This window comes from Sporothrix schenckii, assembly GCF_000961545.1.
Source record: "Sporothrix schenckii 1099-18 chromosome Unknown Cont47, whole genome shotgun sequence".
Taxonomy (NCBI): domain Eukaryota; kingdom Fungi; phylum Ascomycota; class Sordariomycetes; order Ophiostomatales; family Ophiostomataceae; genus Sporothrix; species Sporothrix schenckii.
In genome coordinates this window covers 26,417-53,549 of record NW_015971148.1, presented here as the reverse complement: position 1 = coordinate 53,549, position 27,133 = coordinate 26,417, and the positions used below count along the sequence as shown (strand labels likewise).

General features: G+C 52.6%; 10 protein-coding genes across 10 annotated transcripts; 6 read left to right on the top strand and 4 right to left on the bottom strand.

The window, feature by feature from the left end:
• Nucleotides 1-4,110: 4,110 nt before the first annotated feature.
• Nucleotides 4,111-5,492, top strand: SPSK_03369 (uncharacterized protein; the record flags this gene model as incomplete). Its single annotated transcript, XM_016730207.1, has 2 exons — nucleotides 4,111-4,248; nucleotides 4,320-5,492. 2 exons carry the CDS (start codon nucleotides 4,111-4,113, stop codon nucleotides 5,490-5,492), a joined length of 1,311 nt encoding a protein of 436 aa, XP_016584571.1.
• A 2,892-nt stretch (nucleotides 5,493-8,384) lies between these two features.
• Nucleotides 8,385-10,456, top strand: SPSK_03151 (dihydroxy-acid dehydratase; the record flags this gene model as incomplete). The annotated part of the gene is made up of 2 exons (XM_016729992.1): nucleotides 8,385-8,665; nucleotides 8,740-10,456. The coding sequence occupies 2 exons, from the start codon at nucleotides 8,385-8,387 to the stop codon at nucleotides 10,454-10,456; spliced, it is 1,998 nt and encodes a 665-aa protein (XP_016584570.1).
• Nucleotides 10,457-11,255: 799 nt separating this feature from the next.
• SPSK_03259 (mannosyltransferase) lies at nucleotides 11,256-12,922 on the bottom strand (the record flags this gene model as incomplete). The annotated part of the gene is made up of 3 exons (XM_016730099.1): nucleotides 11,256-12,102; nucleotides 12,174-12,572; nucleotides 12,630-12,922. The coding sequence occupies 3 exons, from the start codon at nucleotides 12,920-12,922 to the stop codon at nucleotides 11,256-11,258; spliced, it is 1,539 nt and encodes a 512-aa protein (XP_016584569.1).
• A 1,540-nt stretch (nucleotides 12,923-14,462) lies between these two features.
• On the bottom strand, nucleotides 14,463-15,554 carry SPSK_03465 (short chain dehydrogenase/reductase; the record flags this gene model as incomplete). Its single annotated transcript, XM_016730303.1, has 1 exon — nucleotides 14,463-15,554. One exon carries the CDS (start codon nucleotides 15,552-15,554, stop codon nucleotides 14,463-14,465), a length of 1,092 nt encoding a protein of 363 aa, XP_016584568.1.
• A 433-nt stretch (nucleotides 15,555-15,987) lies between these two features.
• Nucleotides 15,988-16,590, top strand: SPSK_03647 (uncharacterized protein; the record flags this gene model as incomplete). Its single annotated transcript, XM_016730482.1, has 1 exon — nucleotides 15,988-16,590. The coding sequence occupies one exon, from the start codon at nucleotides 15,988-15,990 to the stop codon at nucleotides 16,588-16,590; it is 603 nt and encodes a 200-aa protein (XP_016584567.1).
• Nucleotides 16,591-17,141: 551 nt separating this feature from the next.
• SPSK_03566 (cytochrome c oxidase subunit 5b) lies at nucleotides 17,142-17,972 on the bottom strand (the record flags this gene model as incomplete). Its single annotated transcript, XM_016730404.1, has 3 exons — nucleotides 17,142-17,563; nucleotides 17,652-17,702; nucleotides 17,753-17,972. 3 exons carry the CDS (start codon nucleotides 17,970-17,972, stop codon nucleotides 17,142-17,144), a joined length of 693 nt encoding a protein of 230 aa, XP_016584566.1.
• Nucleotides 17,973-19,005: 1,033 nt separating this feature from the next.
• Nucleotides 19,006-19,721, bottom strand: SPSK_03614 (uncharacterized protein; the record flags this gene model as incomplete). The annotated part of the gene is made up of 2 exons (XM_016730451.1): nucleotides 19,006-19,053; nucleotides 19,185-19,721. 2 exons carry the CDS (start codon nucleotides 19,719-19,721, stop codon nucleotides 19,006-19,008), a joined length of 585 nt encoding a protein of 194 aa, XP_016584565.1.
• A 788-nt stretch (nucleotides 19,722-20,509) lies between these two features.
• On the top strand, nucleotides 20,510-21,961 carry SPSK_03335 (pre-mRNA-processing factor 19; the record flags this gene model as incomplete). Its single annotated transcript, XM_016730173.1, has 1 exon — nucleotides 20,510-21,961. The coding sequence occupies one exon, from the start codon at nucleotides 20,510-20,512 to the stop codon at nucleotides 21,959-21,961; it is 1,452 nt and encodes a 483-aa protein (XP_016584564.1).
• Nucleotides 21,962-22,600: 639 nt separating this feature from the next.
• Nucleotides 22,601-24,004, top strand: SPSK_03359 (uncharacterized protein; the record flags this gene model as incomplete). Its single annotated transcript, XM_016730197.1, has 1 exon — nucleotides 22,601-24,004. One exon carries the CDS (start codon nucleotides 22,601-22,603, stop codon nucleotides 24,002-24,004), a length of 1,404 nt encoding a protein of 467 aa, XP_016584563.1.
• Nucleotides 24,005-24,883: 879 nt separating this feature from the next.
• Nucleotides 24,884-26,758, top strand: SPSK_03203 (uncharacterized protein; the record flags this gene model as incomplete). The annotated part of the gene is made up of 1 exon (XM_016730044.1): nucleotides 24,884-26,758. One exon carries the CDS (start codon nucleotides 24,884-24,886, stop codon nucleotides 26,756-26,758), a length of 1,875 nt encoding a protein of 624 aa, XP_016584562.1.
• Between the last annotated feature and the right edge of the window lie 375 nt (nucleotides 26,759-27,133).

The following is a 27,133-nucleotide window of genomic DNA, read 5'->3' as shown; positions in this document are numbered from 1 at the left end:
AGGAGTGGTACAGACAGAAATCAAATGACAGAAGGACAAACCTGAGCTGAAACATGACGCAGTTGGACAGAGTACAAAGTACGCACCCAACTTTTGTGTAGAAAATGGTGAAAATGGAGGTTGTCCGACAATGCACCACACCCACAATCACATTTCATGAGGTTCTGGGTCCTATGTCCGGTTTGTTCTAACAGCCCGCTCGCACAGAAGAGAATACAGGCTTGACAATAAATGATTTGAATTAAGGTTTGCGTTTATGGCGAGAACGGTTCATTGGTATCTTGTTTTTGCTATGCCTGCCCTCGACTGAGGCCAGTGCGTCTGCGTACCTGCATCTGGTTGCACTGGGTCCACTGGACTTGTCAAAGAGGGAAGGGCTTGTTGCGTCTTTCGAGAAAAAAGCCCTCCAATCGACGTTGCGCTAGAGCCGCAGCGAGTTTCAAAGGATTGGACCGACGATGCTGCAGCCCACATACGACGCAACTGATCGAAACGGTAGTGCTCCTGTGAGTCTTAAGTGTTTATTTTGACTCTATTTTAGAAACAAAAAAGCGGCTCGCCTCTGTTTTTGTTTTCTGGCTTGAGAACATACTGTGTATGTTGTATCATATTCCTCTGGTCTGTTTTAAATTGACGAAATGCAACCCGACGTGGATACTTTGGCCAAATAAAAAAAAGTAAAGGCGATAACTCAGAAGTTGTATTGTGAATCACTCAGATCTCATTGATAAATACACTCCGTACTTTCATGCCACCGGATAGTTAGTAGTAACTCTCTGTTCGCCACATGGACCACCTTTTACAACTCTCTCAAGTATGAGCGAAAACGAACATGATGGTTTACCAAGAGGCAGGTCCACATCATGCCAAACAGACGGCAACGAGATACAAGAGCAGGGTCAAAATTGACAAAGTACAAGGGCAGACAGCGGAATCCGGTGGCTCGAGAACAGAAGATGGTCGTTTCGTAAATAAAAATACAGAAAAGAAAAGTTTGAAAACGCAAAACCGGAGTAATCACACTCTCAGGCATTTTGAGTTCAATGTTCAGTAGGCTATTTTGACGGCTACTGCGCATTACGGTGCTGAAAACTACAGTGAACTACTAAGCAATGTGCCGCACGGAGGGCTCGTAAACGGCGCCTTCTGTATAAGGGGAAGGAGGCTTTGCATAAGTGTTGGCCCTGGCTGTGGGTGGAGCCATGAGACCACTTTCCACCAATCACACAACAAAGAAGAAGACATGCTCAGTGTTGTAACAGCGTCCCCGCAACGTCAACGTCGAAACCCTTTGTCAAACACGCAGACACAGACCCCTTCTTGACAATAAAGAGGGGCCTGCAATGCATAACAGGGAGTTTTGGCCTAGCTAGCTGAGAGGTGGACCGCTGATGGTAGGATACAATACGTCACGTAACAATCCCCCCAAAAATCCTTCTCGTCACGGTGTCACTTTGTGACTCTACAATTTTGTGCATCGTAGCCTCTCCAAGTTGTATTTATTTTATTCTGCTATGTGGAGAGAGACATAGGCAAAATAGCTAGCAGTGATAGGCAAGACGAGGAGCACAGGGAATGGCAAGTTCCGTTGCGGGACGCAAGACTTCAAATAGAGTCCATATGGCTGTTGTGGAAGTGAATGACCACATGTAGACTCGATTAACGACAGGTTGACCAGGTAGACAGGTTGACCAGGTATGGCTTTGTACGAGCAAGTTTGAACATAGAGACAAAATCGGGCTGACCACATCCGAGCGTCCTTTAATTTCGGTGTACAGTTTCTACTAGCACATCAAGAACATCGTCGAGAGCATCGCCGCGACCAAGGACAAAGGCACTCTTACTCGACAATCATATTGGCGAAAGGACGAGGGGAAAAGATTGAGACAAACAAAGAAAACTGGTACCAAGGGAAAAGAGGGAAAGGAAAACAATGTCCCGCATCAACAAACCAGACGAAAACAAATGCATTAACCGACCAAGAAGCAAAGAAATGGATAACTATTCGTGTTCTTGCTTGTCCCTTCGCTTTCTTGTCCTTCTTCACAACTCCCCGCTCCCCACTTTCCTCACCCTTCTCACGGCATGATTTCATCAAGGCTCCCGTGGTGCTCCAAGCGATGTGTCGAACCGGGCAAAAATGCCAGGGACCAGGGTCTGAGGGGGAGATACTGCTGTGATCCGCGCACGTCCATGACGGTGCATTTCGTACGCAAAGGTTAGGCGGGCTATCTTGAAGAACGGCTGATTCTGCATTTTTGTTCCTGTTGACGTGTACTGGAAGTCACGGATATTCTTGGGATGTGCCAACTGTTTTGCAAGAGGATTCGAGATCCGCACTGGTGTGTTCTGGCCAATTTGCTTGCCTCTACGGGCATCATTTGACTTGATTCTTCCACAAACCCCCCAGCGTCTTTGATTTTCATATTTCCACATCCTGGTTTTGTCTCCACGTACGATAGTAGTTTGTCCATCCGACCACATAAGAGAGGCCAGTTTTGTCACATCGAACCTCAAAACAATGGAAATCTACCTCCCCGCCAAGTTCCATCACCTTCTACATTACGCCCCTGTCTTGTCTGGACCAGGAACGACTCAGCTGGCCTAATCTGGCCGGCAGTCGAAGTCGAGGCGGCCCACCGGGCTGATTGGTAAACTGAATCGTTTTATGTGTTTGCCATGGAACAGGCCAATACATGGTGTAGACGTTTTGGAAACAGAAGGCGATGTAGGGGTGAGAAAGGAAAGAGCGCGAAGTAAAATACATCCATAGCGCCAGGTTATAAGCTAAAACGAAGGAATCCAATGCCAAAGAAAGTGTCAAGAAGTACAAATGGTAAAATTATCAGCTCAGCGGACATGAAAGTGTAGAATACTAGCATTGCAGAGTAACAGAACGGAAAGATAGAAAGAATAATAACATGTCGTACGATATGCACCCACTCACTAAATCATGATGCCTCTGTTTTGGATGTCTCCGTTTCGGCCTTGTACTTTGCCCCTGGCACTGTCAGCACCACAAAAGCCCAAACCACCAAAATGGTCACCAAACCGCGTCAAACGGCGCCAAACCACCCCCTCGCACTTCTCCTCCCCCGTATCCGTCCCAAGTGGCTGCCGCTTTGGCTGAACATCATGCACGCCGTATAGTTTGGGATGGGGTTGGATCGATTCTTTTATTCCTCAACCTACATTATTGTTTTATTCTCCTTTCATTTTGCGCATTGCTCTGCCGGCCACCCCCTGCCTTACTGTGACCCTGGCCTGTTTCTTTGTTCTCGTTCCTGTTCCTGCTGGTTTGGCCTGGCCTGGCCTGGTCTTGCATACCTTGGTGTACTCTCCTTGTGAGCTTCAGTGGATCGAAGACGGTCGTCCTCTTTGTTTGGTTTATTACTTGAGCCCCCCCAGCACGTTGCCTTCCTGTTGTTCCTCTTTTCTCCCTTCCTCTTTCCTTTCTTTTTTTCTCTTCCCTCTTTCCCTTGAGGATTAAGAGAGTATTTCTTCCTTTTGTTCTTTTTTGATCACGGCGCTCTTGCGTGTGTTCTGACGTTCTTTCTTCTTTCACTTCACTTCTTCTAACCCTCCTTTTTAACAACAGCAGCTGGCCTTTTTTCATGTCACTCACCCTCGTTTATTTTTTTTTTTTTTAAACTTTTGACATTCCCTTCTCACCGTCCAACTGGTTTGGCTGCCTTCCACTCTTTTGAAAAGACACAAGAAACACTTCCTTTCATTTTACAGCATTTTCTCCTCCCCATTTTTGTGTGTGTGACCTGGTTATTACTTCTCGACTTCTCGACTTCTCGACTGTTCCATTTCTCGGGATATTTTACATCGTCTAAACGCGAACCTTTTCGTTTCTTTCGTACGACCGTACTCATCCACCCGCCGAGATTCACCTGCCTCGATCAGTGACCGGCTCGCTTAACCCATATCTGGACTATCTCGACTCTCTGCATTTCTTCTCGCCACTTCTTGCTCCCGCGTTTCGTCTCATCTCTCAATATTTTTTTTGTCGCTTTTCACCTCGCCTCCTTGATATTGTTACTTGGTCGATTTGCTTCACACCAAGACAAATATCTCATAAATATCACCGCTATTATCACCAGGATGTCTCCGACTCTGCAAATGGCCTCGCCGGCCACGTACACGCCGACGTCTGATGCAATGGACCGACATGAGTACGGCATCTCCAAGAACCGCAAGCCGGCGTCGACTGGAGGTGGCCGGGCCTGGAGTGATGATGAAGTGCGTTTTTTATATTGTACCATTTGATTGAGTCCATTGATTTTAAACCAGCCTCTGCTAACGACCCACAGGAAGTCTATCTACTCCAGACACGTCTTCAGAAGATGCCATACAAGCACATTGCGGCACATCTCAAGAAAACGGAGCTCGCGTGCCGGCTCCATTACCATCAGCTGAGCCACGGCAGCAACCGTCGCAAGCGCACGACGAGTGTCTCGTCGGGATCATCGACGGGTGGCCACTCGCCGATCCTGGCGGCGTCCATGCCCTCGCCGATACACGAACACGGCGGCCATGGCCATGGACAGAGCTCGCCCACTCCGTCGCCGCCGGGAAGCTCCGGCAGTTTTGGCCACGGCCATGGCCATAACAACGGTCTTGGCCACGCGCATCACCATGGCATACACAGCCACCACAATTCTCACGGCATGCCCCACGGCCACGGCCACAACCACAGCCATGGCCATTGCATCCACCTGCCGAGCATCAACACCGACATTAGCAATACCCACAACAATATCAGCAACAGCAGCAGCACCCACAACACGTCGTCGCCCCGGCTGCCCACGATCCTGCCTAAGCCTGTGTCTATGAACCTGGCTCTGGCGACGGGTGCTGGGTCGACGTCGTCTTCGAGCCGCAACGGTTCGTACATGGGCGATGCTTCGACAGCGCCGCCGCACAGCGCACCTCTTTTGCCGGCAGCCACGTTCTCGACCCGCACACCGACCAGTGCCACCACGCCCCGGCCCGGCGCCAACTCGAAGGACAGCAGAGAAGGGATGCCCAACCTGCGCCTCGACTGCAGCGGACTGCCGCCGCTGCCACTGTCGTCGACGGGGCCCCACCACCCGGTCGACATGGCCCGACTGCACGCCGTGTACGCGGGCCATCGGACGTCGTTCTGGTCGACGATTGCGGGCGAGTACGGCCGCGGATCCAACCCACTCGTGCTGGAGCAGGCGTGGCGTACCGGTGGCGGCGGTCTTCCGAGTTTGTCGACGTCGTCTTCGGCTGGTTCCACAGTCACGGCTGCCACGGCGACCAACGGTACACCGCTGACGCCCGACACGTCACCTGATGAGCGCGAGGCGTTTTACGGCGCCAAGGGCGCACAGGCTGCTGCGGACAAGACACGCATCTCGTCGATCCTGGGCATCGATGCCAACCCGCGCAGTCCCAAGGAGCGCGAGATGGTGCGACGACTCGAGGAGGAGCGCGTAATTGTGCCGCCGGTGGCGTAACGGTTTATTGTGCTTGGTGTGTATTGAGAGTGGTCGTAGGTCTCTACGATGTCTGTTTCCCAAGGTCTGCTTTCTAGGATCTGGCGTTTGCGGTCAGCATGTTGCTTGATGTTTCTTTGTTTTGTTTCGCCAGTGAGCTTGATTTGCTTTAGTCTATTTTCTTCGTCTGTTCGTCTCCTCGTCTCCTCGTCTCTTCTTCTCTTCTTCTCTTCTTCTCTTCTTCTCTTCTTCTCTTTTTCTCTTCTTCTCTTTTTCGTTTTCTTCTTCTTCGCTTTTTCGATTGCAACAACCCCCCGCCCCCCTAAACGTTTTTTTTATCTTTTCATTTCTCTTCTCTTTTGTCCCTTTCCATTTTCTCTTTTTTGTTTTGTCTTTGCTGGAGCACGAGTGATGACCTGAAGATTCCATGACTGCGCGCGACTCCTCTGGCGAGCAACTTGCCCCATTGCCGCCTTTCTTCGTCTTTATTCCCTTCACGTTGCGCTTTAACTCTCTCCGCATGTCTGCATACTCCACCATTTGTTTCTTCCCGTTTCTCCTCTTTGGCGGTCGGCGCCTTGTAACATTATCTCAAGCGACGGCGACGGTGGTTTTGATGCGACGGTACCGGTGTGGTTGCGATGATGGTGACGATGATGGAGAAGATGATGACCTTGGTAGATTAAAAATCCAGCAATTTCTTACCTAGATCGTGTATTCAACGATGCACGTCGTATTCTGTATCTGTCCGCAATGTTGTGATGTGCCCGTTATAAGTTGTATGACGTCGAAGAGATCGATTGCCAGCCTCCACGCAGCCTTACCCCAGACCAGGCACCATATACCACTTAGTAGTCAGTGCGGGATGACTTGCGTGGAGACCGCGTTGGAGATTGAGTGGGAGGCAGAACAGAGTGGGAGCAGAATGCGCAAGGGAGTTTGTTTGCTTCTTGCGTGGGGACGCGTGGAGGCGGCGTGGGATGGATTTCTTTCTGGGCGTGGGATGCCGTTTTTGCCTTCCCAATCCAGGCACCAAAAGCAGCAGGGTACGGAATGCAGGCAGACATAGTTGTCCAATTGGGAACCAGCAACTCTCAGCCTTGTTTACAATCTGCCCCTGCTTGTCGCTTTTCATAGCCTCATCTCGACGTTGACAACACGCAGTCACTCTATGCCGGCTTTTCTTTGCTCCTGCGTGGTCTTTGCTGGTGCGTCGGCCCGAGCACTGACCAGCGTCGGTACTGCTCCACTGGAAATGCGAGCCAGCAGTAAATCCATTGCGCCGACCCTCGGCCAGTCGTTCTTTCGTATGCCGTCCGGCCCTTCCTGGTTTGCTTGTGTCCCTGTGACTCGCGCCTCGCACTTGCCTCCGCTTCTTTTACTTCTCCGCCTGCTAAGTTCTCGGCCTAGTCCCCCTTCTCTTCCGCCTTTTTTCTTCTCCTTCCTACATCCCTCTCTCGGACCCCTCACCGCATCATAGATACTTGGCAGCTGTCGCCAAAATCACCATTTCCAAGCAGCGACTAGTTACTGGCCCTAGCTCACCTCCCTGGCCTAGCTGCCATGGCTCATGGCTCGGGCTCCTTCCACAGGGCCGCATGGTTCCGATACTGAATGAGGCAAGCGTGGGCTGGTCTGGAGACTGAAATCTGGACCAAAAAAAATAAGAAGAGAAGTGAAAAGGAAGAAAGTTTACCTGGCAGCGATCTCCTTGTCGCCGTCTTGTCCCCGCCTGCGACCGTTGTGAGCCTGCTATTCCCACACCCTGCCGCCGTCACCGACTTTCTCGAGCTTCCGATTCGCTCTCCGTGATGCCCGGATGAGGAGTTGTTCTGTGGCTTTGCCTACTCACTCCTCATTTTCGGGCTTCCTTTGCTCCTCGTTTTCTCTTCTCCTCCTCTGTCTATTATTCTCCGCTACTACTTGTGATTGGCACTCCTTACCACATCTCTGGTGTTTCTTTTTGTTTTGTTTTTCGTTTTCGTTCTTCTTCACCATCTTTCCTTTTCTCGCTTTGGTTCTTTAGTGCCTTTCCACCAAATCCTTTTTCCGACCTGCAGCAAACGACGTAGCCAGGTGGAGACTGACCCGATACAAAGGAAGGAAAGGGGCGGAACGTATTATTAAGAAAACAATTGGAGGGAAAGGCACACAAAAGACACGAACTCGATAAGCAAGAGATACCATACCGAAATAAAAGAAAACACCTCTTGAGGCCCTTAACGGTATCATCCAACCAGACGGCGAGGTCAAGAACATGGTTGGTTTGCATCCGGCGCCCGAAATACAATAACTCTTTGCTTTCGGTACTCCCAAGGCCAATACCACACAATACAACCCACTTCCCTGCAGGCCACTGCCGGTCGGGATTTCTGACCGTTTTAGAGGCCTCGTCCAAGAATCGAACAATAGTCGAAGAGGACGCCATCAGTACTCAATACGACCACGGCCTGCATCGGCCTGCACTGCATTCGCTCGGACAGTACCACGTCCCGTTGTCTTGGGCAGCTGTGCCGACCCACGCCCCGATTCACATTCCGATTCACATCACATCACAGAATATTGGTATAGGGCCGGCTTGACGTCAACTCGACACGAATCTGAGAACAATCTGACAACAATCCGAGAAGAATCTGACTTCAGCCAGACGGCCCAGCACTACTGCCATAACGCAATTTTTGTGCAGAGCAGCAAACTATTCACCCTTCTTATTCATCTCCTTGTCCCCTCCACAGACCTTTTAACTCTCTTCCTTTCCCCCCCTTGTTTTCTCTCGTCTCTCTCTCTCCCTCTTTACTCTATTTTCTTTTATTTTCTCTTCCTCCCGCTCATCTCCATACCTCTTATCTTCTTCAAATTTTCACATCTACACTGAAAATTATCGCCGTCACGATCAACAATCTGCTGCTCACAATGGCAGCCAACAACGGCAACGGCTCTTCAGCCGACAAGCTTGTCGACACACCTGCCGACTCGACGACCAGCCGCTTCCCCAAACCTGGCGATTACACTCACTTCAATGCCCTTGCTCCCGGTGGCGCCCTTAACCGCTGGTCTCAGAATCTGACCCGTGGCCATGACCACCCGGGCGCCCAGGCCATGCTCTATGCCGCCGGCGTGCCAAACCGCGACATGATGAAGAATGCACCGCATGTTGGTATCGCGACTGTCTGGTGGGAAGGCAACCCTTGCAAGTGAGTCAACAGTTGAGTTTTGACACGTCAACATCGTCGTCATCTTCTTCTTTTATCACTTACTGACAATCTAGCACCCACCTCCTCGAACTCGGCAAGATCGTCAAAAAAGGTGTCGAGAAGCAGGGCATGCTCGCCTGGCAGTACAACACCGTCGGCGTCTCTGACGGCATCACCATGGGCGGCGAGGGCATGCGTTTCTCTCTGCTGACCCGTGAGATCATTGCCGACAGCATTGAGACCGTCACTTCGGCCCAGCATCACGACGCCAACGTCAGTATCCCTGGCTGCGACAAGAACATGCCAGGCGTCATCATCTCCGCAGCCCGCCATAACCGCCCCTTCATCATGATCTACGGCGGCACCATCCTCAAGGGCCACTCGTCCTTGCTTGACAAAGAAATCAACATTAGCACCTGCTATGAGGCTGCCGGCGCCTACAACTATGGCCGGCTGCACGCCGCCCCGGGCTGCAAGGTCAAGCATCCGTCTGCCAACGGCAAAGCCGTCTCGGTGGATCCTACGCCCTCTGATGTCCTCGAGGACATTGAACGCCACGCCTGTCCAGGCGTCGGCGCCTGCGGTGGTATGTATACGGCCAACACCATGGCCACGGCCATCGAGGCCATGGGCCTGTGCCTGCCGGGCAGCTCATCCTTCCCGGCCGTGTCACCTGAGAAGGCCCGCGAGTGCGAAAACGTCGCCGGCGCCATCAAGGTCGTCATGGAGCGTGACATCCGCCCACGCGACCTGCTGACCCGTGCCTCTTTTGAGAATGCCCTGTCCATCACCATGGCCCTCGGCGGCAGCACCAACGGCGTCCTGCACTTCCTGGCGATGGCCAGTGCCGCCGACGTTGCCCTGACCATTGACGACATTGACCGCTCTTCCAACCGCGTGCCCTTCATTGCTGATCTTGCCCCCTCCGGAAAGTACTACATGGAGGATTTGTACAAGATAGGCGGCACACCCTCCGTGCTCAAACTTCTCATTGCCGCTGGCATCGTCGATGGTTCCATCCTCACCGTGACAGGCAAGACCTTGGCCGAGAACTGCGCCGCCTGGCCTTCGCTCGACCCAGGCCAGACTATCATTCGCCCGCTATCCGACCCTATCAAGTCCACCGGTCATATCCGTATTCTGCGCGGCAACCTTGCTCCTGGTGGCGCTGTCGCCAAGATCACTGGCAAGGAGGGCCTGCGCTTTACCGGCACAGCTCGCGTCTTTGACAAAGAGCACGAACTGAACATTGCACTAGCCCAGGGCCGCATTCGCGCCGACATGGGTAACCTGGTCGTCATTGTCCGTTACGAGGGCCCCCGCGGCGGGCCCGGTATGCCTGAGCAGCTCAGCGCCAGTGCCGCCATCATTGGTGCCGGACTAACCAATGTTGCTCTCGTCACCGATGGCCGCTACAGTGGCGCCTCCCACGGCTTCATTGTTGGCCACGTCGTCCCCGAAGCCGCCACTGGTGGCCCTATTGGCCTGGTCCGCAACGGCGACCTGGTGCGCATTGATGCCGTCAGGAACCGCATCGACGTCGTCGCCACCGTCGACGTCCGCGAGGAGCGCGGCTCGCTCGCCTCGGTCGGCAACACCGACGACAACAACGAGGAGGACGAAGACCCCGAGGCTGTCCTTAAGACCCTGCGCGCCCGCCGTGCTCAGTGGACGCCTAAGCCACTAATCCCTGCCCGTGGCGTGTTGGCCAAGTACGCCCGTTTGGTTAGCGATGCGAGCCACGGTGCCGTCACCGACCTGGCTCCCAGCAACAGCCTCTCGGACTGGTAAATGTTGCCAGCATCGGTGGCCATCATGATTGCAATGTGATAATAAATCAGAACGTGTGCAGAATGGAGCAGCGTTAGATGGAAGGAAACACTGCCTTCAAAAGGAACGGGCATGAAAGGGAAAAGGACCGGGGGAAGGGGCAATGGGACAAAGGACGAAGGAATATGAGATGATTCCTGTTGTGGACAATCAAATGGAAGTTTAAGACTGAATTAAAGACATCCCAGACAAAAGTACGCATGCACAATCGCTGTCTGCTTCTATTTGTATGGAATGCGTTGGTATTCGGGCAATTCTTTATGAATCAGGAAAAGCTTGTTACAATGAAATAAAGTAATATAAATAAAATTTTCGTCGATGGTAAATTGGGTGACAATGTAAAATTAAAACAACCAAGCAAGACAAATCCACGTACAATTCCTCTAGAGACAGCCCATTCAAAAACAAAGGTAACATATAACAAATGAAAAAGAATCCGATGCGGAAAACACTTAAAATAGTTATAGGATAGACAGGACGGGGTCATGTACAAGGGAGTGGATTTAACGAACGAGACGAGAAGACGAAAGGATATCAAGACTGACTGGCTCGAGGGACGTGCGAGGCAAAACTGCATTGAGGCCCCTTTGCTAGGCAAGACAAATCTGAAAGGTATGTTATTTTGGCTTTTGCAAACAGGGATGGGGTGAGATATAAAACGCCATCATTATGATTATTTCCTTGTACTTGTCTCATGAGAGGGGAAGAAGGGGGTAAAGAAAGGGTACGTGTCTGCATGGAGGGGTGAATCACGCGACATCTAAGGACTCGCCCATCCGCCGGCAATATCGACCCACTCGGCCAGACAACTGCCTTCCTTGCCCTCCACATCGACAATGTCTGTGTCGCAGCGGCAGCGGCAGCCCACGCCATTCACCTTGGGCTCGTCAAACTGGTCCCAGTACTTGTCCTCTTCTATCCGCTTTCGTTCGTCCAACGTGGTCTTCTCCAGGTACGGCGTACGCGGCAACTGTCGTGCCGGTGCATTGGCAGGGCAGTGCTGGATTGTCGTATGGCGGTAGCCAAAGTCGCGGAAGTAGTGTATATCGCTGGGCCCCAGCAACGCACCGGCTGCCAGTGAGTGGATGGGCGCGTCACCCCACCGCTCCATCCAGAAACCGCCGCTGCGATCCATCATCTCAAAGAAGTCTTCATACTCCTTGCTGCGGAAAAAATCGAGCCGTGCAATCTCAAAGTTGGACCAAAAGTGACACATGTTGTACTTTTCGCCTTCCATGTTTTCCGGGTCGATTTCCTGCTGGCTCTTGCGGGCCTTCTCAGCGCGGAGAACCTCGTCAGGCAACGGCCCCTTGTACTTGGGGTCGTCTTCAGCAAGAGCTTCTTCCTTCTCGGGCTGTGGCTCAACAAACATTTCCCACAGGCCCTTAGAGGTCAGGTTGTTCATACGCTTGTAGGCTGACGCGTAACGGAACATGTTGGGGACGGTTTCACGTAGCTCCTTGACGGCAATGGTAAATCCGTACGTTTTGTTGGCCTCGATCATGTGCAGGAAGGGGTCGTAGGTTATGTCGCAGAAGTACTTGATTTCCGGCTCCAACCGCCAGTACCACTCGTATTTCGCCAGCAAGGGGTGCTTGTAGAAGAAGCTGTGGGCCGGGTTAATACAACGTTTCTGTGACAGGACATATCATGAACAAGTGTAGAGAGTGGAACATACCCCGAGTAGAACCGACACATGGCGTGGTAGCTCTCGAGACCGCCATACATGACGGCAGCATCACCCTGCTTGGCAATGCCCTCTTTGGCAATTTTGGGATCGATCCAGTCAGGGAAGCCCCACATGTCGGCGCCAACCTTGCCAAACTCAATAGAGGACGTGGTGTAGTTGCGGACGGTGTCCTTGAAGGTCTGGTTGAAGTCGCCATCATTCAAGAAGACGTACGGGTAGTGGTACCAGCGATTGAAGTGGCGCTCGATAGACTTCATGGACTGGATCACACCGTCTAGCTCCTTGTTGCGGGCGAGGACGACAAAGGCCGCATTCGCGCGGGGTTGACTGGTATCGGGCTCGAGGCAGCCGCTGACAAAAACCTTGTCGTGTTTTTCGCTGATTTTGCTACAAGCTTGTTAGGATGATTGAAAAAAAAAACAAGAGGGCATGTAGTAGACATACCGAATGGAAGGCGGAGCACCGGCTGGCATTAATATCCGGCCGGGCGAGTTTGGGTGCTTGACAAAAAGCACCAGGATGAGAATGACGACAATGCAGGGAAAGAGGATGACGACACCCAGAGGCACCGATATGCTTGAGTTGCCTCTTAACCGCAACGGGCGGCGGAAGAACTCGAGGCGTGACCACAGTTTTGCCGAACGCGATTTGTTGCGATTCTTGCTGTTGTCCGCGGACGGTAGTTGCGGCGTCCGGGTCGCCGGGATGTACCGGGACACCCGCCGGACGATATCCATAGTCGCGGCTGCGTAGAGCGACACGGGGAGGACTTTCGAGGGACGTGTGTCGAGTTTGTCCGATGGGAGAGGTATGGGTGAAAGTGTCAAAACGTCAAAGGCTTAAGAAAACACTCAATGGGCAGCCGACACCAACATGTGGAAGACCAGAGGACGGTCGCCGTGAGTCCTGAGTCCAACTATCAATAGGGATGGATGGGAAAGGCTGCACGAAATGGACCGCGATGGATCACAAAGTCAACGTCGATGAACAAAAGTACAAGAGAATCTGAAGAAGCAAAGCAGATAGCATCAAAACGAAGCCAGCGCAACCATCAAGCCGAATGGTAGCACGCGTACGTGTTGTTTAGTAACGTCGAATCCGAGCGAGTGGCGGGGAAGGGAAAGAGAAATGAACGAAAGACAATTTGTTGCGCGAGCGAGAAAACACGATCGCCAAGATCAAGATCTAGTGGCAGACAAGCGCCGTCGATGCGGCGGAGGCGCTTCTGGAAGACCGCAGTCGATTCGAATGGCGGACAGGTTACCGTCGACAAAAGTGAGTGTGTTCCTGTCAACACAGAGGCGGTTGGTGCGGTTGGAAACGAGAACGGAGGAAAGGAAAGAGATGGGAGGGAGGAAAACTTGTCGAAGCCGAGAAACTGACGAGATTAGGGGAAAATGCAGCTATGCGGGCAGGCAAGGTCTATCTCCCACTGCACCACTGCGCGCTGCACGGAGAAGGAGCGTGGAAAGGAAGGGGCAACGGACAGCAGTAACTCGTCCAGGGCGGCACGATGTTTACTGGCGCTGGTTGTCGTCTATGGGAAGCTCAACGCTCATGTCAAAGAAGGGAGAACAAAAGAATCCAGAAGACCCTCGAATCCAGACCAGAAAAGACAAAATCTCCAATTGACATGATGTCTGGCCTCGGGCCACTCTTCAGGACAGAATTCGCTAAGGGGCAAATTTCGTATGAGGAGCAATCGAGCCAGTGCCAGATTTCGAAGCAGGAACCAGAATTAAATTTAATACAAAATTAAGTCACTAATTCTTCCGCCTCCCTTTCATTCCACGCTAGGGTGCCTCACCACGTAATGAAAGTTTGCAGGCAAGTCCCACTTTTAACTCCCCTGGTCGAGAATGAAATAGGACACCCTAATTGGTCCGAATTGGTGGGCTGGCATTTTCAACGGTCAGTATTTGCTCGACAGGATACAAGGGAACTGACCTAGAACAGTGAGCTTGCACAGCGTAAGACAAACTGATTCTGGCCTATGATCAAACTCTTAAGAGCTGCTGAAGCCTCCTGTAAATGAACAAGGCCAAACTTCGATGGAAGGGAGGAGCAAAAAGGAGGCAGAAGACACGTGACCACAATATGCTTTGCGTATGCAGCGAAGAGGTGCTGTCCATACGAAATACTGGATCCTGTCTTTGTACGTTGGGTGGCTTGAAACCCACGATACTGCAGATGTGTTGCCGCCATTTACTTGTCCGGCAGTCAAGTTTGTATTAACGACGTTACGGCTCTGGATAGCGATAAGCAACGGCTTTAAACCTATTCCGATTTCTTCTGTTCCGACATCTCCTTCATCTCCTTAGTGCGCCGTGCCATCATAACGCCTTTAAAAATTTGTTCTAGCATATACGCTGGAAGTGGGACAAGTGCCAAGTTCTGTAACGCCTGTGGCAGATGACCAATAACAACGTCACGGTGGCTGCCTGTCCGAGCGAGGGAGGCGCGCGCCATAGTATCCGTGTCCGGCACCAAGAGGCTCGGTGCACTCTTGGTGTGGCTGACACCCGTGACGCTGCCGAAGCGCACAGCAAGCATCTGGATGCCACCCTGGCCGAGGGCCTCCAGCTCGCGGCGGGCCATGCTCGTGGCGGCCATTATTAGCACCTTGGACGCGGCGTAGGGTGTGACAAAGGGAAAGCCAATATCGGCTAACGAGCCAATATTCATGATGAGAGCGGGGTTTGAAGATGATGACGTTGGTTGCTGTCTGCGTCGCTGAAGCAGCTCGAGAAAGCGCGCCGTGAGTACCAGTGGGAACACACCGTTGAGATTCATATTATCCACAATGCGGGTGCTCGACGTCTCGGCCAGCGAGCCGTACGTTGGCGAAGGCAGACCGCCGCCCGCGTTGTTGATGAGCACAGTCAGGTGAAGGTCGCCCAAGTGGGCTTCGACGAGGTTATCAATAGATAAGCTGGCGTTGACGTCTCCGTCAATGTCTCCGTTGACATCGGTGAGCACCGGGTGGCACACGCGCGTTGCATCGGCCACAAACAGACGGAACTGCCGTTGCGGGTGCTTCTCCGCGAGTCGCTTGCGGACACCGTCCAGTTTTGCTTTGTTGCGCCCGTGCAGCACAACATTGAGCCCGGCGGCGGCAAGCTGATCCGCAAAAGCGACGCCGACGCCATCAGAGGCACCTGTCACTAATGCCCAAGGTGGGTTACCGTTGGCATCGTCGTAAACATAACGGTACAACTGGGACGGCCGCAGGTATACGGCGCAGAAGCTGCCAAATTTGTATAGCGCGTGAGCAACCTTGACTCCAGCGTAGAGAACTGCAAGACGAGTAACGGCGGTTGGCAGACTGTCTATGGCGGCTGCAGCCGTCGCCGTAATGAATGCTATCATCGGAACCTGGCAAAGGTCTATCAGAGTTAGGAACTAAAAGCGGACCAACGGAGTTGTAAATTTCTGCGGTGCTTTGAAAAGTTAATTAGGTTTTGGGCAAAAGAGACACACGAAGAACCGGAGCTTTTGGGCAGTTGAACATTAAAATAAGGCAACGGCGGGGTCACATTTGCATAACATTCGCATAACGTTCGCCACGGTAGCGCTACAAGTGGAAGATCAAGTAAGTAAGTGTTGCCGACGCTGCTTTTGCACTTGACTATCATTGCTGCACCACATTGTCAGCAGGTGGCTAGCTCTCCTCATTGGCTAAACAAACCTAATCAGGCTCCGCCATGTATTCTCACATCAACGCGGCCAAAATCTGTTCACAGCCCTGCCTCGCACGTTATCAACTTGTTGGCAGATCATCGGCTCCTCGACACACAGCAAAATGGGAAAGTTCAACGCAAACAGTCTTTCCTACTCGCAAAATCTGCCGGCATTTCTGGCCAAACTGCAGGGCCAGTATAACGACGATCGCAACGGTCAACGAGCCGACCCAATTCTTGCCACTCAGCGTCGTGCTGCCAAGAAGCGCTCGGCTAGCGAAGAAGCAGAGGATGCGCCCCTCATATTAGACGACAATGGCAATGTTATGGCAGGTGTGACAGTTGACACAGACGGTACTGCGACTATGGACAACAAGGACAAATATGACGAAGCGGGAACGACAAAGAGATATGAAAAGACCAGTACTTCCCTGGATGGCGTTGCTGGTATTGGTGCCGGAAAAAAGAAAAGGCTTGGACGGGTCATTGGTGGCGAAAGCGACAATGATAGTGACAACAGTAACAGCACCGACCGTCGGAAACGGAAGCGGCGCTTTCGTGACAACGATGTCAAAAGCGATGATGGAAAGGCCCGCGCCAAGGTGTCTGAAGACGGAGGTGCCATAAAGAAGGCAACCTCACAGGGAAGCGAAAAAGATAATGTCAAGAAGAAGAAAAAGGCAAGGAAGATCCAGCTGAGCTTCGAGGATGAAGACGAGGGTTGAGCATAGGTCGATTGGTAAATCTCTTGAGAGTCCGAATACCTCAAACCTCGATGCGAAACCACCGACACGCCTGCCGGGACGGTGCCAAACAGCCACATACCCAGCACCGACGTTCAACCGGGGCATTCTTGCGTCGCGTTGCTAAACTTCTTGGCCTCCTCATGGACCATGTTATGTCGAGGAAAGGGTCATGGGCACAGCTAGCAGAGCTTGCACGGTTCGTAATGGTTGAAAGACTTCCTAGCAAACGACACATTGTGCATAAGCAGAATGCACAGAACGACCGAAGAGTGTTGACTAGGCCATCCCCATGCGAAATGTGCCTACAGACTTGGACATAAAATGGTCTTGCAAAGGAAACGAACCGTTGACAAGCAAAACATCTTGACATGTATACAATTTTTATTCACGATTTCGTTTCATTATCTAGAGCCCGTCCATGTATACTTCATCCTGTTCTACTCGTCCCGTGCCCGTCACGGCAATGATAAACCGACCTACAGCTATTATCTGATCGGTTGATCCGTTGATCTAGTGAATCGTTGCACCGTTTACCAGTACTCTGGCTTGACAAAGTCGGCAAACGTCTTGGGCTCCTCGTAGCCGTGGTGGTGATCGTGGTGGCCGTGGCCGTCGTCTTGGGGACCAACGTAGTTCATCTTGTAAACATTGCCGCACTCGGAGCAGCGGTCGACGGGGCGCTCACGCGAAAGGCCGACCCAGATGACGTTGTGCGAGTCAGCTGGGAAGCCCGTGCAACCGGCGTACTGCTCCTCACCAGCGGAGCGAACCAAGATGGGATTCTCAACAGTCCCCTTGCGCGACGCATCCAAGGGCCGCATGTCGAACACGTCAACGTCCTCCATCTTGCCGAGAATCTCGAGACGCTCGATACCGGTTGACTGCTCGAGGTCTGTGGGGACAGTGCCAGGCTGGGCACCCGGGCCGAGAAGGTCTGCACTGGTCTTGACATCTGGAGAAGAAAGGAGGCATATTAGCTTATGCTGCCAGCAATGGCTAGATGAGAAGGAACTTCAGTTTCATCATGGGGAAAGTCTTACCGGAAAGAAACTTGATCTTGGGGGTCGTGTTGGTAGGAGGAGCGGCCTCGCCTAGTAATCAATCATATGTTAACATGTCGTGTTTTCCAGCATCGATTCACAATTATCGCGTTCCCTGTTCATGTGCCATGCCAAGGACTTGTCATCATCCTCCTTGGGGTACTCCCACGGTTGCATCCACAATAGCAAACATATCTCATCTGCTTCATAATTTCGTCTCGGGTACGTACAGCGGACAAACGACGTCGTGAAGGCGCGGCGGACGACAGGTGCAACGGCGGCCCGGCGGGCAGCAATCAGAGCAGCGCGCTGCATGAACATGGTGTCGGCTGGTTGTGAGAAGAGGGTGGGAGGGAAATATTTCTATCAAACGTTCGCTCCGCGATTGGCGATACGAATTGACTGCTTTGCGGGTGCGTCGAAGGCGGCTTCGGAAGGTGGGTGTGGAAGACGAAATCAGCGAAGAAAGAAATTAAAGGACGAAAACGCGAATTTGAGGCTTTTGGTGATATGGGCTGACGGCGTCCCGGAAACATAGCTGCCACCTGCTTGTTTGTTGGCCTTTTGGCGGGCGGTGGGCCGAGGAAAACGAGGAAAATCCCAATTGCAAAAATGATGTCCTTTCCTGGATAAGACTAGCGTTTATTTTTCTTGCTGAATATCACGTGACTGGACATGTAGCTTGTAAACGGACCTCAGCAGACCTATGCGCAGGTCGATATCGGCGTTTCGCGCTAAATAGCCAGGGCTGAGTAAAATCAGTGGTGGGGTCGACCCGGTGGTCAAAGACTTGGAGAAAGCCTCTGAAATAATGGACATCAGGAAACAATTACGTCGTGCACAAGGCCTTTCAAAGGCATTGCAGTGGGGAAGTTTCAGTGCTTTTTATTTGAATTGTCTATGTATAATTTAAAGTATCACGAATTTTTCGCGGTTTTCATTTTTTTTTTTTTTTTTTTTTTTTTTTTTTTGCCAATCAACCGGGTTTAAGTAAACCAAAATGCATAGTTATCTTATGGATATATTTTTGGTTGTGTGTGTAATCTTACGACTTGCAACCTGTAACGGAATAGAGGGGATTTTTATCGAAAGAACCTCTGATGTACGTTTGACATCCTAGCAACTACCAATACAAAAGTCTTCGATGCCAGTAGTGTGCGCAGTAACATACTGCTTTAATGGCTGTTTTTATGTTGATGCGCTATAGGATGACTCCATCACCTTGTAAAGCATTCAACATGGAAAACACGGTTGAAAACTTACAACCTTACGTCCATCGTATTGAACTCGTCAACTCAGAGTGATAGACCAAATGCATACCTTCAAGCCACCCGACCTCATTTACCTCCGTGGGTCAGTGGGTCAACTTGCTGGCACGGTCTTTGGCAATGCAGGTCATGGCCTGGTTATTTGATATCGTCAGTCTCGTGGTCAAAAAAGGCATTATGAGCAGAGGATAAGAGATAGAATGACCTCCCCCCAAAACAAAACAAAAAAAAACCCAAACGATGACCGGGCATTGCCGGCACTTACCTCTATGGCCTCGACCTCCTCCAGAGCATAGACACCTCGGTCAATGCGTGCCCGCATGTTCTCCATAATCTCGTCTCGTGACCGGCTGTTCACAAAAACCACATAGACGAGCCCTGGGAAAGCGGCCTCATACTCGGCGTTGAGCGCGGCTAGCAGTCTCGCCTCATTGGCCGATGCCTTGTTGAGCTGCGCCTGTTCGGCCACGCTCTGGGTACTTTCGACCTTCTTGGCCCCGAGGCGTGGGTGAGCGCACAGGATGTTGAGCAGCTTAGACTTGGCTGCCAGTGCGGCCTGCGTCGGGTTTGGATCGACAAAGGTGGCTACCTGGTTCTGCAGCTCTAGAAGCTGTGTGCGGACTGTGTCGGCGACGTCGTCATACGAGTTGAGGCCGCCTGACGAGGCCGTAGAGCGAATGGCTGGAACAGCCAGCGCATGGAGGTCTTTGCTGTGCTCAAAGAGCAGGTCGAGGGCCGCGGCGATGTCCTCAACGGGCAGGGATGCGAGAGTCGCAATAGGGGGTAGACTGAGAGAGGCCATCGTGAGCAAGTATAGCTGCTAGGTATCACGGTATCAGGTCTAGAGCTGTAAGATACAATATCGGAGTATTATGGCGCGTGGTTGGTGACATGGCTCATTGCGTCCTTCGCCAATTCTTATACTGAGCTTAGTGGCTCGTAGATGGCTGTGGAGATGGCTGTGGACGGCGGTGGCCGCTGAATCAGACGGACGGCGCCGATTTGCTAGTTGGGCCAGGTGCGCCCATTTTGCGTGCCAAAGGGGCCTCACGCGAATGTTTTGGCCCAGGAAAGCGGCAGTAATGGTAGCAAGATGTGATGAATTCAAAGAAATGGAGAAGAGGAAGTTCTGCACGACATTTGGTGGTTGGATAACACGCGGCAAACTACAGAAAAACAGTGCTTGTTGGAATTCCACGGTAATATTTTTCAGACCTGTTTTCTAGCCTTGGTGTTAGAGGGCTCTCTATTTTGCCGGTTGGCCTAGCTGTTACGGACCATTCTTACAGTGCTATGACCAACGACATACTCGTACGAGTTGACCAAGGTGAACTGGCACTATCTTATCACCACGGCATCTGATTGGCCAGCCGTGCCTAGCATAAAATATTTCGACGCGACGAACAGGCCCAGGCACAACAAGCTCGCCGGAAGGTCATCTACAGCATTCAACCCATCTGTCACCCATTGACGACGTTAGCACAGCGTACCTCATTAGTCAGTAACGACCATTTCCGACTTTTCCTGCTCCCTCACCTCCCTCCATTACTTTGTATTAGGCCGACAAATTCTCCTTCGCCTCTCCCCACGATGCTGTGCGCCATCTCCGGCGAGGTGCCCGAGGTGCCGGTCGTCTCGAAAAAGACCGGCACCGTCTACGAGAAGCGCCTGATTGAAAAGTACATTGAAGAACATGGAACCGAACCAGGCACGGAGACGGAGCTCGATGTCGAGGATCTGCTACCCCTCAAGGCCGGCCGCACTGTGCGTCCGCGACCACCCACCCTGACATCCATCCCGGCACTGCTTGCGACGTTCCAAAACGAGTGGGACGCCCTAGCCCTCGAGACATACACGTTGCAGGAGCAGCTCTCCCAAACACGCACGGAGCTGGCGACGGCCCTGTATCAGCACGATGCGGCAATTCGCGTGATCGCGCGCCTAACCAAAGAGCGCGACGACGCGCGAGACTCCTTGTCGCGCGTGACTGTTGCTGCTGCCAGCGCGACTGATGGCGACGACGACTCGATGGCAGTCGACAACGAGGAGCTGCCCGAGGTACTGGCCGCGGCCGTGGATGAAACGCACAAGACGCTGTCCAAGTCACGGAAGAAGAGAGGCATACCGGCGGACTGGGCGTCCAACGAGGACATTGCTGCCTTTGCCCCAATTGCGTCCGAGGACTTGCCCGTGGTCCGCGCCACGGCCTTGACAATCGAGGCCACCGACAGCGAATATGCTGCGATTGCCGGGCTGGAGGGCAGTGTGGGCATCTTTGCTGTGGTATCACAGAAGCTCGAGCGTATGATTGAGGTCGGCGAGCCATTGACGACGGCCTTGTGGACAGGCAGCACGCGCATCGTCCTGGGCACGGCAAAGGGCGCTATCAAGATCTACGAGGCGGGTTCCGAGAAAGCTTCAGTTAAAGCACATGCCGGCGCCGTCACTGGCTTGGCCGTCCACCCATCGGGACGCATTCTGGCATCTGTTGGTGTCGATAAGACCATTTCCCTCTACGATCTGGATACCGCCACCCGCGTCAGCCGCGCCCACAGCACCGCGTCGCTGACTGCCTGTGCTTTTCAACCCGATGGCCACCTGCTGGCTGCCGGCACGTCTACCACGGGTGAGGTGCAGGTCTACATGACCAAGACGGGCGAGCTGGCCACATCATTTGTGCTGGGGGCACCTGTGCAGGCGCTGGCGTTCTCGGAGAACGGCTACTGGATTGCTGCCACCGCTAAGGGCCAGACTACTGTCACTATTTTTGATTTGAGAAAGGAGGGCGACGCTGTCACGGCCAAGGTGCTGGACATTGGTAGCCCCGTCGCCGCGCTGGCCTGGGACTACTCGGGTCAGTTCTTGGCCACGGCCGGCCCGGCGGGGCTCACGGTGCAGCACTACGCCAAGGGCTCCAAGAAGTGGTCGCAGACGCTGTCGAGTGCGACGCCTTCTGTAGCCGTACAGTGGGGCGCGCACGCAAAGCAGCTGCTGTCGGTGAATGCAGACGGCGTTGTGTCTGTGGTAGGGAAGAAGGAGTAGGACGACGAGTTGGAGTTGCTGGCCGGGCCAAGTGTCTGATCATATTTGTACAATTTTTCGCTCATGTGTCGTCTTTTATGTCGTAATTATTATCGCTTTGGGTTTTCTTTTTCCTCATGCGTGTTATTTTGTACTGGTATCTATCGTCGACTTTAAAGCGCATTATTCTTGTCATATCATCTGGTTCTTTTTATGTTCGTCGCGTGACTTGGTGACGGATTTTACAAATATTCGTTCGCTGTCCAGCGTATCGCCCCTCGGGGTTTAGGGCTGTAGACGCTCGCCAGGCTGACCAAGCGCCGGAAACCGAAGTTTGCCCCTCATACTAGCGCCGGAATCCCTAGTAGGCAACATGGTAGCCGCTTGGCCGCCTGTGCAGTCAGCGCGTGTTTTTGTTGTGCTGCTAATGCAATAACTCAACAGAGGATAACCGTAATCGTGAATTTGTGAACAGTACTACTGAACGTCCCTCAAACATCAACATCAGCACCAACGCAAACATAACCACGCACCAACATGCCGATGTTACGCAAGTGACGGCAGCGACGACTTTAGTCCTCTACACAAAATCACTACACATCAGTCGATTCTCACACTGCTATTTGGCCCTCTTATTGCCGCGTCGCATCGTCAGCTGCCATGGCGCGGCCACCGCAACGGCCAGAGCGTGACATTATCGACCTGACCGAAGAACCGGACAGCCCTGTTTTGCAGCACGCGCAACATTTCTCCCCTCCCTCTCGAATGGTGGCTCGATCGGCCGCCCAGTCGGCGGCACGGTCTGCAATGCAGACGGCATCGCGAACGGCACTTCGATCGTCAGCGCGAGCGGCCGAATCTTCTTCACGATCCTCGCAAACGCAGTCGCCCCACGTTATCGACTTGACCGATGTCGCCGACGACGATCCCCCCTCAGCCGCTGCTGATGCCGGCGCGCATCGGCACCTTCATGCGCAGCATATGTCGCAGCAGCGTCAACGGTTTCGACAGGCACAGCAACAATACCGCGAATCCGGGCACGGCCTTTTAGAATCATTGCATCTATCTATGCAAGATTACGCCAACATGCCATTTGCCGGTGAAGGGTCTTACAATGCAGGCGACGGAAGCAATCGAAGCAACGGCAGCAACAGTAACAACAGCAGAAACAACGACAACAACAACAGTGGAGGAACTGGCTCACTTTTCGGCAGCTTTGGCAGCAGTCTTGGAGGTTTCAGCATCAGTGGTATGGCTCATTTTGCGAACATTGCCTTTGGCGGCGGCGGCGGCGGCGGCGTGGTGGCAGGAAATGTGAGCCGCAGCAGTAGGAGTGGTCGCCAGCAGGGCCAGAGCCGGACGCACGCAAGGATGCATAACCGGCCCGTGAGGGCAGAGGCGGTTCGTGGCATCGGCGTCCCTGATTTGCACGGAATCGGGATGGGGATGGGGATTGGGATGGGCATAAGCAACGAGCGCGCCTTGTTTGAAGAAATCATGGGCACCAACCCGTTGTTCGATCTGCCCGACCTCAACTACCAAATGAACGGTGGCCTATTCAATACGCGCGGTCGCGGTCACGGTCATGGCAATAGCCATAGTCACCGTGACGTCCCTTACGGTGGTACTCGTCGAACAGCGTATCCCGCTCCTACCACTGCCCCCGAAGGCTACACTCGCAGCACGGGCGAGGACATGGTGGCCGTCTGTGCCGGATGCGACGTTGAACTGGCCTATGATCCCAACGAGATGGGTCGCCATGCTAGCGAACCGCCAAAAAAGAAGACACGCAGTCGCAAGGACCGCGAAGAGCACAATTTCTGGGCCGCCACAGCGTGCGGTCACGTGTTTTGCAAATCTTGTTACGAGAACCGGCGGAATTGCTTGAAAAAGGACGCTGGCTCGCCAATTGCCACAGGTGGAGGTGGTGGAAGCGGCGCTACCACAAAGACGGGGGTGCCGCCTGTGGTCTTCGTTGCGGAGGGCAAGACAATTCTCTGCGCCGTAGAGAACTGCCAGTCGGATGTCACAGCAAAGAAAGCATGGGTCGGGCTGTTTGTGTGAGCTGCGTATGAAGTGCTGGCCCTCTTTGTGTTGGGCTTCGCCGGTGATGATTGGCACTCTTTTGGCATTCCAAGGGCGTTTCAGGTTATGGGTTTCGAGGCATAGATTGCAATGTTTTTGTTGTTTTGGTGTTGTGCATTCTGTTGTATACCTTTCAGCCACCCGGCGTTATTGTGATTTTGGTTCGTTTGCTGAATATGTTTGGCCGTGAAGTAATAAGCCGTAACAAGCCCAAGACGTAAGTCCATGATGCTAGTACGTTAATATGCGAAGTAATGCCCGTTGGCTCATAACACGGCCATTCACCGTCTTCCTGTCCAGTCCGAGAGAGACTTCCCAAGGTATAGTTGCGTGACTGTGGAAGTTGGCTACGATACTTTATAATGAACTTTATTACCGATCAAGGTCATCAAGATGATATACTGCCCGTTGGTGGTAGTCGGATTCCCGGGGCGGTATTACTCCATACGTCGTAGTGAAGTGCTTTAAGTGGTTGGTGATGGAACTTTAAATGCCCCGCTTTTCTTTAACTGGCACATTTGGGCCATTTTTGTCGCGACCAAACTGTGACGTACGCCGTACAAGCCATTTATTTTGAGTTCTTCGCACTGCGAAGTGGCATATTGAAGCGTGTGGCTAACATTTCATTGTCTTTGTCCGTGTTTGTTTTTGTCAAAAACTCTCTCTCCATCCTGAACGAGTACCAAATAATCGCCTTTTCTCCTGTCGCAGTCTTTTGCGTTTCTAAATATGTAACTTCCATCATCCATTTCGATCATCCTCGATCTTCTCTTTCCTCGACATCATCCTCAGGATTGTCACCTATCTACTCTATCACTTCCTGATTTTCCGAGAAGCTTTTTTAATCTATCCCATGCCATGAGTTCCCATCCTCACCGCGCACAACGGCCTATTGCCCCAGATGACGCAGTTACCGCGCCCAACGCAATGGACTCCCTCCGTGCTGAAGATGTTTCGATCGAGACGGCGGATGTGACAAGCCCAATCGACGACACGGAAGGTTCGGAGAGCCCTACCGAATCTCGCCGGGGAAAAAACAAGTCCGACGAGACGCAAGCGTCCAGCATTGACAGTCGAGAGGTGACCAAGACCGAACCACCTGCAGCGCGCCCCCCCCACTTTCAGGAGCCGTCAAAAGACGAGGCAGCCATGTTCTACCAATGGTTGCCTTCGCAGCCAATCCTCCTAGGCCGGACTTCCTCTCTGTCTTTGCCCTGGGATAACGCGATGGCGGCTCCTCGGCGCGGTGCTTGGAACTACGGGAAGGAGGATACCAGCATGTCCTGCGGACCTGTTGGTGCACATCCTATTCGCGAACATTGGGATAACGATTCCTTCCGAGATCTTCTCTCAGACGCCTTTAATGAACTACCATATTCGTCCATGGTACCCGTTCGGGTTGGTCGAACAATAATGCCGGCGAACGAGCGTCCAGTTGTCCTTTGGGTCGGCGTCGCAAATGCCGAAGCCGTCAGAGCGACATGGCCTGTCATTTCCCACTGCTTGAGCCTTGTACGCAGCGTTCTCGACAGCGAACAGCTTTTCGACGTAGAGTGCGAGCTCCGAATCAGTGACAACATGAGAGCGGTCGAAGCAGACGCAAGATACACGTTGCCTTCGGTTGATCAAATCCGCAGACGTTATTCGACAGAAGAATGCGTCAGCGAAAGAGCGATCTCGACGACGGTGGGAACTGGCATTTCGCCGCAGAATGCGCAGCATATGGAAGGCACACTAGGACTCTACTTGGGACCAGTTTCTGGCTCTAGCGAAACTGCCAATCCTGTGTGGGCACTCACCTGCCACCACGTGGTTTATCCTGAAGAGGACGATACCACCAAGTACAACCGGGCCAAAATTGTGATGCCCTCCCGCACAGAGCTGAACAGTGCCTTGCAGAACATCAATAGTGTTATCACCAATGCTTGGCTTTTGGTCAATGGCCACCGAGGACCACCAGACGCTCAGAACATAGTGGATCGCCAAGTCCTCGAGCGCGCCACCAAGTTGCGAGAGAAGCTCACGTCATTCCGTGCCTCTGACAATGCCGCCGTCGTTGGCCACGTCCACCGGGCGCCTGATGTGGCAGTGAACGACCACCCTGGCGAGCCACGCTACACTCGAGATTGGGCTCTTATTGCGCTGGATAGGGCCAAATTCCCCGATAATTTTGACTTTCAAAATTATGTTGACCTCAAGGCCGACCGACCAGGAAGTATCCTTGGTTCTATCAACGAATACCTCGACGGTCCTGACCGCTTCATAATGCCAACAAATGAACTGATGCGCTTGTCGGGCACTGTCACACTGGATAAGATCCGGGGTCGCCCAAAACAGCATGCGTTGGTCGCAACCAGAGATGATGATTCGTACTTCGTTGTCTTGAAGCGGGGAGTCAAAACGGGATTGACAGTCGGTGTCGCACTCGACATGAGGTCGGTGTGCCGGCAATCTGTCGGCACTGAGATGGTTGAGTCATTCGAATGGTTGGTTGTCCATATCAGCGCAATGCGGTTCGATGCTAGGTGGCCTCTCGAGAACGTCTTTTCTTCGGAGGGTGATTCGGGTGCGGCTGTCTTCGATCTACAGGGCCGGGTCGCTGGTATGATTACTGGCGGGACTGCTAGAAGCGAACGAGCAGTGACGGGAATGGATTTCACATACATCACACCGATGGCCCATCTCCTCGCCGACATTGAGCGGGAGCTTGGTTTCGAAGTGAAGATTTTGTGAGCCGACTCGTGTCGCACTCTGCAAAGAGTAGTTTCTTCATCATTTTACACGTCATACTGTCTCGGTTTTATATGCACGACGGCATACGTCTGTTCGTCACTATTGTTAGTTTAGTGTTTCGTCTGTTGTAAGGTACGCGTTACTCCGCGCTTGGAGCTGGAATGGTTAATCTGCATGGTTTAATATATGACCCTTGTTTAAACACAACCTGTGCTTACGAAGTGTATTTGTAGACGTTAACGTCCACCTAGTAGACAATTCTCCTCGGCCACGAAATAATACTGCATGTCAGCGAAAAGTCACTATCTATATTCATATCCTTGCTCATGCTTAACCTGGTTGCGACATAGAACACAGACGCCATTATACTTGGCA